General features: G+C 41.2%; 2 protein-coding genes across 3 annotated transcripts; one reads left to right on the top strand and one right to left on the bottom strand.

Moving 5' to 3' along the window:
* The first annotated feature begins 372 nt into the window (after nucleotides 1–372).
* On the top strand, nucleotides 373–2,705 carry LOC142947860 (cytochrome b-c1 complex subunit Rieske, mitochondrial-like). Its single transcript, XM_076089730.1, has 3 exons — nucleotides 373–427; nucleotides 486–666; nucleotides 1,949–2,705. The coding sequence occupies exons 1-3, from the start codon at nucleotides 373–375 to the stop codon at nucleotides 2,631–2,633; spliced, it is 921 nt and encodes a 306-aa protein (XP_075945845.1). The 3' UTR covers nucleotides 2,634–2,705.
* A 741-nt stretch (nucleotides 2,706–3,446) lies between these two features.
* On the bottom strand, nucleotides 3,447–9,744 carry LOC142947289 (uncharacterized). Of its 2 annotated transcripts, none has more exons than XM_076088773.1 (2): nucleotides 9,303–9,744; nucleotides 3,447–4,713 (listed from the first exon to the last, which is right to left on the bottom strand). In XM_076088773.1, exons 1-2 carry the CDS (start codon nucleotides 9,493–9,495, stop codon nucleotides 3,722–3,724), a joined length of 1,185 nt encoding a protein of 394 aa, XP_075944888.1. In that variant the 5' UTR covers nucleotides 9,496–9,744; the 3' UTR covers nucleotides 3,447–3,721. The 2 variants fall into 2 exon arrangements, with proteins under 2 accessions (XP_075944888.1, XP_075944889.1); XM_076088774.1 differs by lacking the exon at nucleotides 9,303–9,744 and adding an exon at nucleotides 7,127–9,257.
* Between the last annotated feature and the right edge of the window lie 1,833 nt (nucleotides 9,745–11,577).

Below are 11,577 nucleotides of genomic sequence, written 5' to 3'. Positions count from 1 at the left end.
GTGGAATGATCGTTAGATTCAAGAAGCGGAAGGGGTCGAGGGATGAATAGATATAGGGTAGGGGGGATGTAGGGTAGGGGATGAAGGGGAGTAGGGTAGAGGGATGATGGGATGTGGGGTAGGGGTCGAGGTAGAGGGATGTAGGGTAGGGATGAAGGGATGTAGGGTAGGGTCAAGGTAGAGGGATGAAGAAATGAAGGGTTGTAAGGAAGAAGAAAGGAGGAGGGTTTGTAGAAAGGAGGTTAGGCGATCGATGGGGGACCGTTGATGTCCAGCGGCTGGCGGGAACAGGGGAAATGGAGACTGTAGGGTGGGGGCCGTCTCTTCGGAAGCTCTGGCAGTGCAGAGTCCCCAAAAGATAGCTCCATAAAGATGGATGACGATGGGCGTTTCTGGTGTCGTTCGGGTTGGAACGAACTTATGAGAGGTACGCGGGGGAAGCCCAACTATCTTGAGGGTGTGGTCGGAAATTCCTTGGCTTGAAGCGGTGGAGGAGGCGCCGAGTAAACTCGGGGGGTATTCTGGCGGCCAAGGACCGATTGTCACTGTAGAAGCCGTCGAAGCTGATCGAGGGTGCTGCGTCTGTGAAAAGCTGGATGTCTGCCGGTTTGGTGATGTGTTCGTCCTGGAAGAAGGAGATGCCATTCCGGGAGGAGAGGAACTGGTGTCAGTTTAGCTCGGTTTACGTGCTTCGTCAAGTGTGACGTGGTCATGGAGGTTTGTTACGGCGAAGGCAATTAACGGGATGTGTGGCAAGGAGGATTTTGTTTAATCTATTGATTCTATTTATATATTTTATCTGGTGGAGGGAAGCCGAGTGTTTAGACCGTGTGCTGGGATTGAAGAAGATAGCGTGACGGTGAGGAAGTCATCTAGGTCGGTGATTTTTACCACTGAGATGTTGTGTGCTGTGAGAGATCGTCAGGTAGGCCGTGGGAAAAATATCCGGATTTGCTTAAATCGGTCCAGAAATAATATATATTAATTGGTTGCTTCGAATAATTTGCCATGGTTGAGCGTCTGGGCCTGCAACATAGTAGCTGGCTACTTTATTAAATACTCTTCCGTGCCAGTGGGTGGCAGTAGGTAGCACAATAATGACCGTGGTGATTAAGACAGTATAATTAAGTGATGCACCTCGAGGTTGCGGTGGCAAGACGTTTGTCTGGATTAGGGTTGTCACGATACCAAAATTATGACTTCGATACGATACCTGGCATAAATAAATATATATATACCTGATACTTACGATACGATACCAGAATTCGATACAATACCACAAATACGATACGATACTGGTATATTTATCTATAATAGTAATAAATAAAACATCTGTATGGTTCCCTTTTTTACCAGCTTGTTCCTGCCCAGCTTTTTGAACACTTAACAAATGGCATTAATATTAGTATTAGCCTTAGCAAAGCTTGAAGCTGAGTCAGAGAGCGTTTGCTTGTAGGGGTCGAGGTAGAGGGGATGTGGGGTAGGGATGGAGCGTTGCTCGTCTGCTGAGTCAGAGAGCGTCTGTCGTATGTCATGTGAAGACAGAGTCGAAGAGAAAGTGAACAGGTTCGTTGTGCTTAAATACTCTGTGCAGAGGTAATGAGCTGTGTTCTGGGCGTGGCCCTGTTCCTGAACTAAGTTTATGAAACTCAATTTGTAGATCTAGACCTGATCAGATCTGATGTGCTGTATTGTACTTGGGGGAAGCAATCACGATTGACGAGACAATTTTAAAAAAGGTCACTCTGGTTTCAGTAATCTATAACGACTAATGCTTAGGGATACAATATATTAATCAGTATACATTTAATCCAAAATGTTTCTTTTATTAATGTCATTCAAATCATGATCAATTCATCTAGTCATTATTATATCTACTAGTAATTGAGCCTTAAATAGGAGGACACAGTGTGACAGAGAAGCATTACTTTAAATGTTGTTTTGTAAGATACCAAATATTTTACAATTTGCCCATTAACTGCACGTGCCTTTTAAAAACTGCATCTTGTGTTTCTTCTCCAGCTCCTGGGGGGATCCGCCTGGCCCACACAGATATCAAGATTCCTGACTTTACAGACTACCGTCGCCCCGAGGTTACGGACCCCAACAAATCCTCCCAGGAGAGCAGCGAGGCGAGAAGGCCCTTCTCTTACCTCGTCACTGGAGCGACCACTGTGGTTGGTGTGTATGCCGCCAAGACGGTGGTCACCCAGTTTGTCTCCTCAATGAGCGCATCAGCAGATGTCCTGGCCTTATCGCAGATTGAGATCAAGCTCGCTGACATCCCTGAAGGCAAAAACATGACCTTCAAGTGGAGAGGAAAGCCCCTGTTTGTCCGTCACCGCACAGAGAAGGAAATCGCAGCAGAGGAGGGTGTGAATCTGGCGGAGCTTCGTGACCCCCAGCATGACAAGGATAGAGTGATTAACCCCCGCTGGGTCATCGTCCTCGGTGTGTGCACCCATCTGGGTTGTGTGCCCATCGCCAACGCCGGAGACTTCGGAGGCTACTACTGTCCGTGCCATGGCTCCCACTACGATGCTTCAGGACGGATAAGAAAGGGACCTGCTCCTCTAAACCTGGAGGTTCCCTTCTATGAGTTCACTGAGGAGGACGTAGTCATAGTGGGATAAATACTGGAGCTCTGTCTCCGTTCCTCCCTGTAATATGTATTTTTTAGATGGCTCCGTGTGAGAGTGACATAAAATGTGTGTATTTACTACTAAAGACATATTTCCAACTCTATGATTGAGCTATTGTCTTTTCCCTTGTAATAATTTGAGTTTTTCTTTGATTGATCTGCATCACTTGCAAGACTTGATGTCTTTTGATTCACTGACATTTTATTTATTGTTTTAATCTCTATAGATTTCTTTCATTCCGCACTATTTTTAGTATTTTCCAAACAGCATTATGTAACACAATGTATGAGGGCCGGGTGTGATCAGGTCCAACCCCTTTGCTGCCGCACCAATCCTGATATATTGTGTTGGAGCTGTGTGATAAAGTCAAAGGTGGGGCCTGTTTCATGGTTACCTATAGTTGAGCTGTTAAAAGTGCTCATACACAACAAGAGGCCTGGGGAGCACAATGATTAGGATAAGATGATGGTACGATCAAGAAAAGCCACCGGCAATCTAAAAAAGTATCGACAAGTCGTGAACACATTCAGGAATGTGTCGGCCTGTTAAACAACTGGAAGGAACTATAGATCGAGATAAGGATGTTGTTGGTTTGTGACTCCAAAGAATGTGTAGATTGCTTTTTCTAAGGACCTTTTTATGAGTTTCTGTCTGACAAGATGACAATTGTATACCAGTAATGGCAGCAGCAAAGAGTGCAAACTGCCAAGTAAGATCAAGAACTATTGAGTCACACTCCAGTCACTGATGGATTTAATCCTGACGAACAAAGTGTGCTATGTAAAACTGTATGAAACAGTGAAATACACAAACCTTTTTCTTTTTATTGATGAAATCATTTAAATACAATATACTGTGCACAGATGCAGGTAAAACCATCGTCTTAAACTTACATTACCATCAAATCAATTATCAATATAATCATCAAAACTATTTCAAACTGTACAGTTGGCGCTCATTCAGTGCATTTTTGTATTGAAATCAGTGTAGTTGAACCGCAGTTAATCATGTGTAACTTCAGAGGTGACTCGTGCTGAAAGCTTTTATCACAAACGGAAACTTTACTGCAACCAGAACAGCTAAAGGGGATTGTTTCCTGTGTGGGTTTTCATGTGTACCTTTAGATCTCTGTTGCGCTCAAATCTATTACCGCAAACTGAGCAGCTGAAAGGTTTTTCTCCTGTGTGGGTTCTCATGTGTACATTTAAATGTGAACGATTGTTAAAAGGTTTCTTACAGACTGAGCAGCTGAAAGGTTTTTCTCCTGTGTGGGTTCTCATGTGGTTCTTTAAATGTGAACGCTGGTTAAAATATTTCTTACAGACTGAGCAGCTGAAAGGTTTTTCTCCTGTGTGGGTTCTCATGTGCAACTGTAAAGTTGAACCCCGGTTAAATGATTTCTTACAGACTGAGCAGCTGAAAGGTTTTTCTCCTGTGTGGGTTCTCATGTGTCTCTGTAATTTTGAAGGACGGTTAAAAGATTTCTTACAGACTGAGCAGCTGAAAAGTTTTTCTCCTGTGTGGGTTCTCATGTGTATCTTCAGTTTGTGTCTCTTGCCAAATGTTTTCTCACACTTAGAGCATCTAAAATGTTTTTCACCAGCGCTACATCTTGAATCACTGACACGGACTTCATCAGGTTTCACATAGTTTAAACCTGACTGAGGTTCTCTGGTCTTCTTGCAATCACCACTGCCATCAGTGTCAGAAGAGTCTCCAGTCTTCTCATCAGTATCTGGTTCTGGATATCTATCTGGATCCAAGTTCCTGTCTGGTTCTGGTCCTCCACAGTCTTCTCCATCAGCTTCTGTTTCCATCTGTTCAGTTTGTCTTTGATGAAGCTGTGAGGACTGAGCTTCCTCTTCATCATCTTCACTCTTCACAGGAGTGAATGAGAACTTGACATCAGCCTCCTCCAGACCTTGAAGCTGCTCTCCTTCCTGACTGGTGCAGAGTTCCTCCTGTTCTTCTTTAATGTGTGAGGGCTCTGGGTCCTCCTGGTCCAGACTGGAGCTCCACTCCTGCTGCTCAGAGGGAACCTCTTCTTTAACCAACAACAGCTGCTGGACGTCTGCAGGAAAACAGTAAACACACACAGAGGTGTTACAAAGAAATATTAGAATTGAGCAAATAGTCTCCTGGACATACACTTCCAGAGTAAATTAAATGATAAGACATTTACTTTAAGCAAAAAACTAATTTATTATTCAGTGATTAATCAGTATTTCAGCTCTAGTTGAACAGCTGGCTAGTTAGCTTTTTTTTTTTACATCAATATTATTCTTATTATTAACCTTTATTTAGACAAAATCCATTGAGCTAAAGTTTTGGTCAAATAAAAACAAAGATAGCAAGAGTAGCAAGAACCATCGCCTGTACAAATAAAGTGATTCGTTTTCATTGATAATATTAATATTAACTTCCACTGTTACTGTAAATCTGTTAGAATTGTGGCCTATTTTCTATTTGCAATTAATATGCATTCAATCCAGTTCAATTATTTAAATGAAAATGATCATCTACTCTGGCTAAAGTAGTTTATCAAGTGGATTCAAACCTGGACTTTCTATGTCTCTCAGAAACCTGGCTACATATAAACTCGCCCTCTGTTGCTTTGAATGTACGTGGATACAATATATTTAGAAGAGATAGATCTAGTGGTAAAGGAGGAGGAGTAATGTTTTACGTTAAAGAACACATTAACTGCAGCCAGTTTGAGTGGTCAAGTGATGTCAAATTGGAATGTATTGGTCTGAAAGTGTCACTATCATCTCAAATGTCTCTTACTCTTATATGTCTCTACAGACCACCATCGTCCAAATGTGAATTTTACGATCAGCTTAATTCCATGTTAAAGGAATGTGACTTTGACAAAGAGGTTATATTAATGGGTGATTTTAATGTAAATTGGGAGGATAAGTCTGGAAGAAAATCCCTAAAACGTACAATTGATTGCTTTAATATGACCCAGTTAGTGAACAAACCCACAAGGATAACCCACTCTTCTCAGTCCCAGATTGATTTGATTTTTAGCAATAAACCTGAAAGAATGATCAAAACACACAATATTTGATACTTTTAACAAGAAAACTTACAAAGAAACGTTTTAGTATGTCTTCTACCAGAAAGGCTTATCAATTAAGAATACCGAAAGGTGACCAAAATTCATTTGAGGATGCTATACAAGGAATTGATTGGAGCAACTGTTTAACGGGTGCAAGTGTGGAGGAAGACAGCAACATCTTCTTATCCACAATACAGACCACAATTAACAGTTTCCTTAAAAAAGCCAAAATTAAACTAAATCAAAAGAACACACTTCAATGGCTAAATAGTGACATCTGGAATTTAATGAAAAAACGGGACTATACGTTAAAATTGGGACTCAAGTCTAAATTAGGAAATGATAGGCAGAAATTCGTAATGCTGAGAAATTAGGTAACGAAAGAACTTAGAAAAGCAAAAGCTAATTTTTTTATTAAGATCATTGATGAAGCAGGAGGTAATTCCAAAATAATATGGGATAATATAAAGACGTTGACAGACAAACAGAACAGCAATTCAAAGAAGCAACTTAAAATGAATGTGAATGAGTGCCTTACACAAGATGAAGTTGTAATTTGTACAGCTTTCAATTCATACTTTATCAACTCAGTGGAAGTTTTAACTCGAAGCTCCAGTATTGGTCAATTTCATCCTATACCAGTAAATGAAGGTCAACCATGCTTCGCTATTCAAGAAGTCTCTGAATCTACTGTCACCAGAGTTCTAGGCTCACTCAAGAACTCTAGGGCCAAGGATGTTTATGGAATTGACAATATTATTCTAAAGAAACATAAAGGCACACTCACTCACCCTATCACAAGCATTGTCAACAAATCTCTCAGGCAATGTGTGTTTCCAAAAGGATGGAAATCAGCCATAGTAACACCCATTTTTAAGTCAGGAGATTCAACCAATGTCTCCGATTATCGGCCAATCAGTATCCTCCCTGCTGTTTCCAAAATTGCTGAGAAATGTGTTGCAGAGCAACTTATTAAACATCTCAACAGCTCTCCATATCAGCTACATCCTATGCAGTTTGGTTACAGAGCTAATCATTCTACTGAAACAGCCAACTGCTTCCTCTTAGAGAATGTGAAGCTTAAAATGGATAAAGGGGGTGTAGTAGCAGTGTTTTTTCTTGACCTGAAGAAGGCTTTTGATACGGGTAATCACAATGTCCTGATTAACAAACTGTCAAATTTTAACTTTTCCCGAAAGTCTCTTGCCTTGCTGAAATCCTACCATGAAGGAAGAACCCAGCGTGTCATCTACTCTAAGATCTAACGTGGGAGTACCCCAGGGTTCTATTTTGGGACCTTTACTATTCAGTTTATACATTAATGATTTGCCGGGTGTCTGCGATGGGTGCGATATTCAAATGTACGCTGACGATACAGTGATTTATGTGCACGCAAAGAACAAGCTGCACTTAAACTCACGTCCACAATCCATCCATCCATCCATTTTCCTCCGCTTATCCGGGGTCGGGTCGCGGTGGCAACAGGCCAAGCAGGCTGACCCAGACTTCCCTCTCACCGGCAACATGTTCCAGCTCATTCTGGGGGATCCCGAGGCGTTCCTAGGCCAGCTGGGAGATGTAATCCCTCCAGCGTGTTCTGGGTCTTCCCCGGGGTCTCTTCCCAGTCCACAATGACAAATGTAACTAAATGGGTTGCAGATTCCTGCCTTCACCTGAATGTTAAAAAGGCTGTTTGTATGTTCTTCACAAAGAGGGCTTGCAAAGTGTCACTGGAGCCAGATGTTTATGTTGCTGGTGAGAGGCTACAGGAAGTGTCAGATTTTAAATATTTAGGAATTTTTATTGATTCCAATCTCTCTTTTAAAAAACAGGTAAAACATGTGACAAATGTCTTAAAATTTAATCTCATGAATTTTAGATATATCAGACACTGTCTAACCATGCAAGCTGCAAAATTGTATTTTAATGCAATGATTATCCCCCATCTGACCTACTGCTTAACCAGCTGGGCACAAGCCAGCAGCACAACATTAAAATCCATTCATATTCTCCATAAACAAGCCCTAAAAACACTTGATAAAAAACCCAAAAGTCACCATCACTGCAATATTCTCACCAAACACCATATCCTGAGTTGGGAGAACATCATTAAATTCACTGATGTGTGTCTGGTTTTTAAAATTGTACATGGTATGGCCCCACCTCCACTTAGTGATTTTATTAAACAAAGCACTCAAAGCAGCAGACTCACTAGATCTGCTTCAAGAGGTGATTGTGTCATTCCACATAGGTCAAGCTCGTTTAGTAAATCTACATTCTCTGTGAAGGCAGCTCACTCATGGAAAGCTCTGCCACCACACATACGCACACAAAACACGTACCAAACATTCAAACATAACTTCAAGAAATGGCTTGTTGCCAATCAGGTGTACCAGCATTGATGTACTGTCTGTCCTGCCTGCTTGTTTCATCTATATGTGCATTTGTCTTGATCGGTGTTGCTATTTTCCATTTTTTTGATGTGTATGTTAAGTGCTTCAGTGTTATATGTGCTTGTCCTGTAGGTGGGTCTGTTCTGCGTGACGCATGCTGAAACCTGTTATGTCTGCTCTGCTTTAATGTCGTACACTTTTCTTTTGCTGTTTATTGGTTTTGTCTATATGTTGCTGTCTGTTTCTCTATGAATTTTAACTCCGTTTCAATTTGAGATTTTGTTATTTTAGGCTGCATTGAAACATCTGGCCGGGGACAGCAGATGGAAATTAGCCTCTCTGGCTAACTCTGGCTCACTTACAGTGCAAGGTCTGCAGTTAGCATACCCTGCCTTATCAATGTATTTAAAACAATGTGACAGCGGGAAGCTGTACTGCTCTCTCTTCACGTCTGTTTAGACCTCCACCTGTATCCAGGCCCAGCTCCACTCACATCTCAGCCCTGCGTCAAGCTGCGCTACACAACCAGCCTCCTCTTCCTGGAGCTCTTTGACCTCATCATCTCATCAGTATCTGGGCCTCATGTTTCATGTTATTATCACCACGAAATCGCCTCATTCTACTTTGAGTTAAACAAAAAAAACTGCAACCAGAACTGCCGGTGTCCCGGTTTAACGTTAATGAGTGACCGCGTGGACTGAACCGGAACACGGAGGGGGATTCATGTTTCATCACGTTACGTTTTTTTCCTCCTAAATCGCGATAATGATGAGCGTTAGCCGTCGACAAAGTTCCGCATGCAGTGGACGTTAACTTAACCCAACAAGTCTGAACGGTAACGGAACTTAAACTTTAACGGAGGGAAATGAGGACGCTGTAGACATCTTAACGCTGACGTCGCATCAAATATGTTTTATTGCTAAGATCACGACATCACCTTTTCTCCTCGTCTCACTCCAATCTGAGAAATGCTGGCTGGCCAGTTGACCCCCCAAGAAAATAAAACACTACGGATCTACACTCACGTGGATGATATATTTTGATTCAAAACGGCTTATTTCGCCGAAAAGCGACACGTTTGCAGGTATTAAATCAGGAGACGAAGAAAACGACGAATTGCAACAGAGTCTCACTCCAAACTACATTAAAAGTTATCAGCCGGAGCATGAACAGTGTTTGAGAGAAGAAATAAAGTGAACCCACGTGCTCTTTGTATCCGGACTTCCGGGTTGAAAACAGCGTCCAGAAGTTCCCGTTGTCGCTTGTTCTCGTCTTTTGAACGAGCGAGTTCCTCCTCGTACTCCGCTATCGTTCTTTCAAACAGACCAAATATCTCTTCATCAGCCGCAGTTAGTCGCTGGTTGACTAAAGATCTCAGCATTTCTAGTTTAGACATTTTCACTAAACCACAGAAAGTTTTCCTCCAGACGAACTCCGTTAAAAACACCGTTTACTCTCATTAAACTCTGACTAGCGCTGTGTTGGTCACTTCCGTCCCCGTCCGTCTGTTTCCAGTTAGCATGCTAAGCTAACTTCAATAGCTTTATAGGCTACCAGGAGATGAGTCCTCTTCGTCTTCGTCTTCCTCTCCTCTTCTTCTTCTTCTTCTTCTTTCTTCCCCTTCTTCTTCTTCTTTCAGTTTAATGGCGGACTACAAACCAATGTTTAAGGCGCCACCTACTGGACCGGAGTGTGTAACATCATGACTTTATGACAGTTATCATTTAATTAAACACAGTTATTTATAAATAAAATGAAAAAATTAGAAATAAACTTCATATAGAAGTTATATTCTTTTTAACCCGTTCCATTCAAAATATTAAATAAGGCCCTTTTAAGCTGAACTTGTTTGTCCCCTGTCTCTAACGGTCCTTTGATGCTCCACTCCCTTCCTGTATCTACCACTCTGTTCTTCAGTCTCTCTTTCCACCCTGAACTTCCTCCACTCTATCAGCACATGTTCAACAGTTTCTTTACAGTTGCATATCTCACATTTATCCCACTCTGTCTTTTTCATGATGTGTATAACGTGTCATTGAGTCCTGTATGTCCGAACCTTAATCTACTGAAAGTAACATCTTCTTTTCTACTTTTACTTCCATCACTTCTCATTCTGACTGATGTCTGAATTTTGTTGTAATTTCTACCCTCATTGTCATTATTCCAAATTTCCTGCCAAGATGTCCCATCCAAAGCTTTTACCAGAGAACGTCGAGTACTCCCAACCATTGTACAGGACAGTCGATGCTGTATTTCCATTAAGTCCACCCTGAATTCTAATCCAGTGTGATAGTGCTAACTCAGTTCTCCTCACATGTAATGGTAGTTCCCTGGATTCCACCAGCAATGCATTAATGGGTGTGGTTTTGACTCGGGAGATGAGTCAGAGGAAAAACATCCAGAAAAAAAGGTGAACAGATAAAAGTCCATTCAGACAGGTTCTACGAGGAACATCCGGTTCCGCTGCAACTTGGTGGGTAACAAAATAAAAGCCCATAAACTAATAAAATAGTATATCATTACTCCTATCTTCAGTTACCTTCCATCTGGTCCATATGTAACAGTTGTGGGTCATGGAACGAGACTACTCAAGTGATTGTTTTCCAACATTTATTTATTGAAGACAAAATATCACCAATGAATTGCCTTCTGACCGTTTTCTGCCCCTCTGCTCCCTCAGCAACGTGTGATTTAATTCCTTTTCTTCAAATACACACTGACCAATCAGAGCTCGGTAAGTGGACCGTTGATGAATATTACATAATCACACAGTTTAAACTGACAAATGCAAAAAAAGACAGCTGGCAATAAATCTCAGACTGTGTGAATTTGTAAATTAACAGATTCATGACATCACTGCTTCATTTAGAGCACGATAGATCTGACTATAAGTACATGTGTGTATTATGGTAAATTAACATGTTGCAGATGTGTTCTTATGGTGTGTATCACAATATTTTAGCCTTATTCATTCAGCTGTAGCCTTAGTGGTGCGAAACAGACTTGGGAGTAAATAGAAAAGAAATGTGTAAATATTCTTTCATCACACATTCACTGACGTGTGTCGGCTTCTTGAGTCGTGTCTTACAGTCTCCGACTACTTTAATGTTTGGTGTGGGTGATTTTAAGTTATGGAAGGAAACTTCCTTACTGCTTAGAATTATATTTATATATATTTTTATTTATTTGCCTAAAAGTCCGTTTCACATCGCTGGGGTCTCAGCTGAAAGAATAAGAATACATCAAAGTAAAAAATTAACATGAATACACGTGTTATTATAGTCAGATATATCGTGTTATAGATGAAGCAGTGATATTATAAATCGGTTAATTTACAGAATGACACAGTTAGTGATTTCTTGCCAGCTGTCCTTCCTGCATTTGTCAGTTTAAACTGCGTTACTTTCAGCCTGAATTATGTTCATGTTCTTGATGTTGGTCTCAAAGTGCACCAGACTGATGCATTTAACTTTAAAAT

The sequence above is a fragment of the Anarhichas minor genome, unplaced genomic scaffold (genome assembly GCF_050575085.1).
Source record: "Anarhichas minor isolate MPS153535 unplaced genomic scaffold, ASM5057508v1 ptg000011l, whole genome shotgun sequence".
Lineage (NCBI taxonomy): Eukaryota > Metazoa > Chordata > Actinopteri > Perciformes > Anarhichadidae > Anarhichas > Anarhichas minor.
Note: the sequence above shows the minus strand (reverse complement) of the source record. Positions and strands in the feature narration are given on the sequence as shown.

Bases quoted from the DNA above. Each gene is read 5' to 3' on its own strand.
- LOC142947860 (XM_076089730.1), top strand. From the start codon at position 373: ATGGATGACGATGGGCGTTTCTGGTGTCGTTCGGGTTGGAACGAACTT. The intron at 428-485 runs GTACGCGGGGGA...CTTGGCTTGAAG, and splicing joins TTGGAACGAACTTATGAGAG to CGGTGGAGGAGGCGCCGAGT. The intron at 667-1,948 runs GTCAGTTTAGCT...TTGTTTTGTAAG, and splicing joins CCGGGAGGAGAGGAACTGGT to ATACCAAATATTTTACAATT.
- LOC142947289 (XM_076088773.1), bottom strand. From the start codon at position 9,495: ATGTCTAAACTAGAAATGCTGAGATCTTTAGTCAACCAGCGACTAACT. The intron at 4,714-9,302 runs GTGGGTTCACTT...GTTTTCCTGCAG, and splicing joins AGTCCGGATACAAAGAGCAC to ACGTCCAGCAGCTGTTGTTG.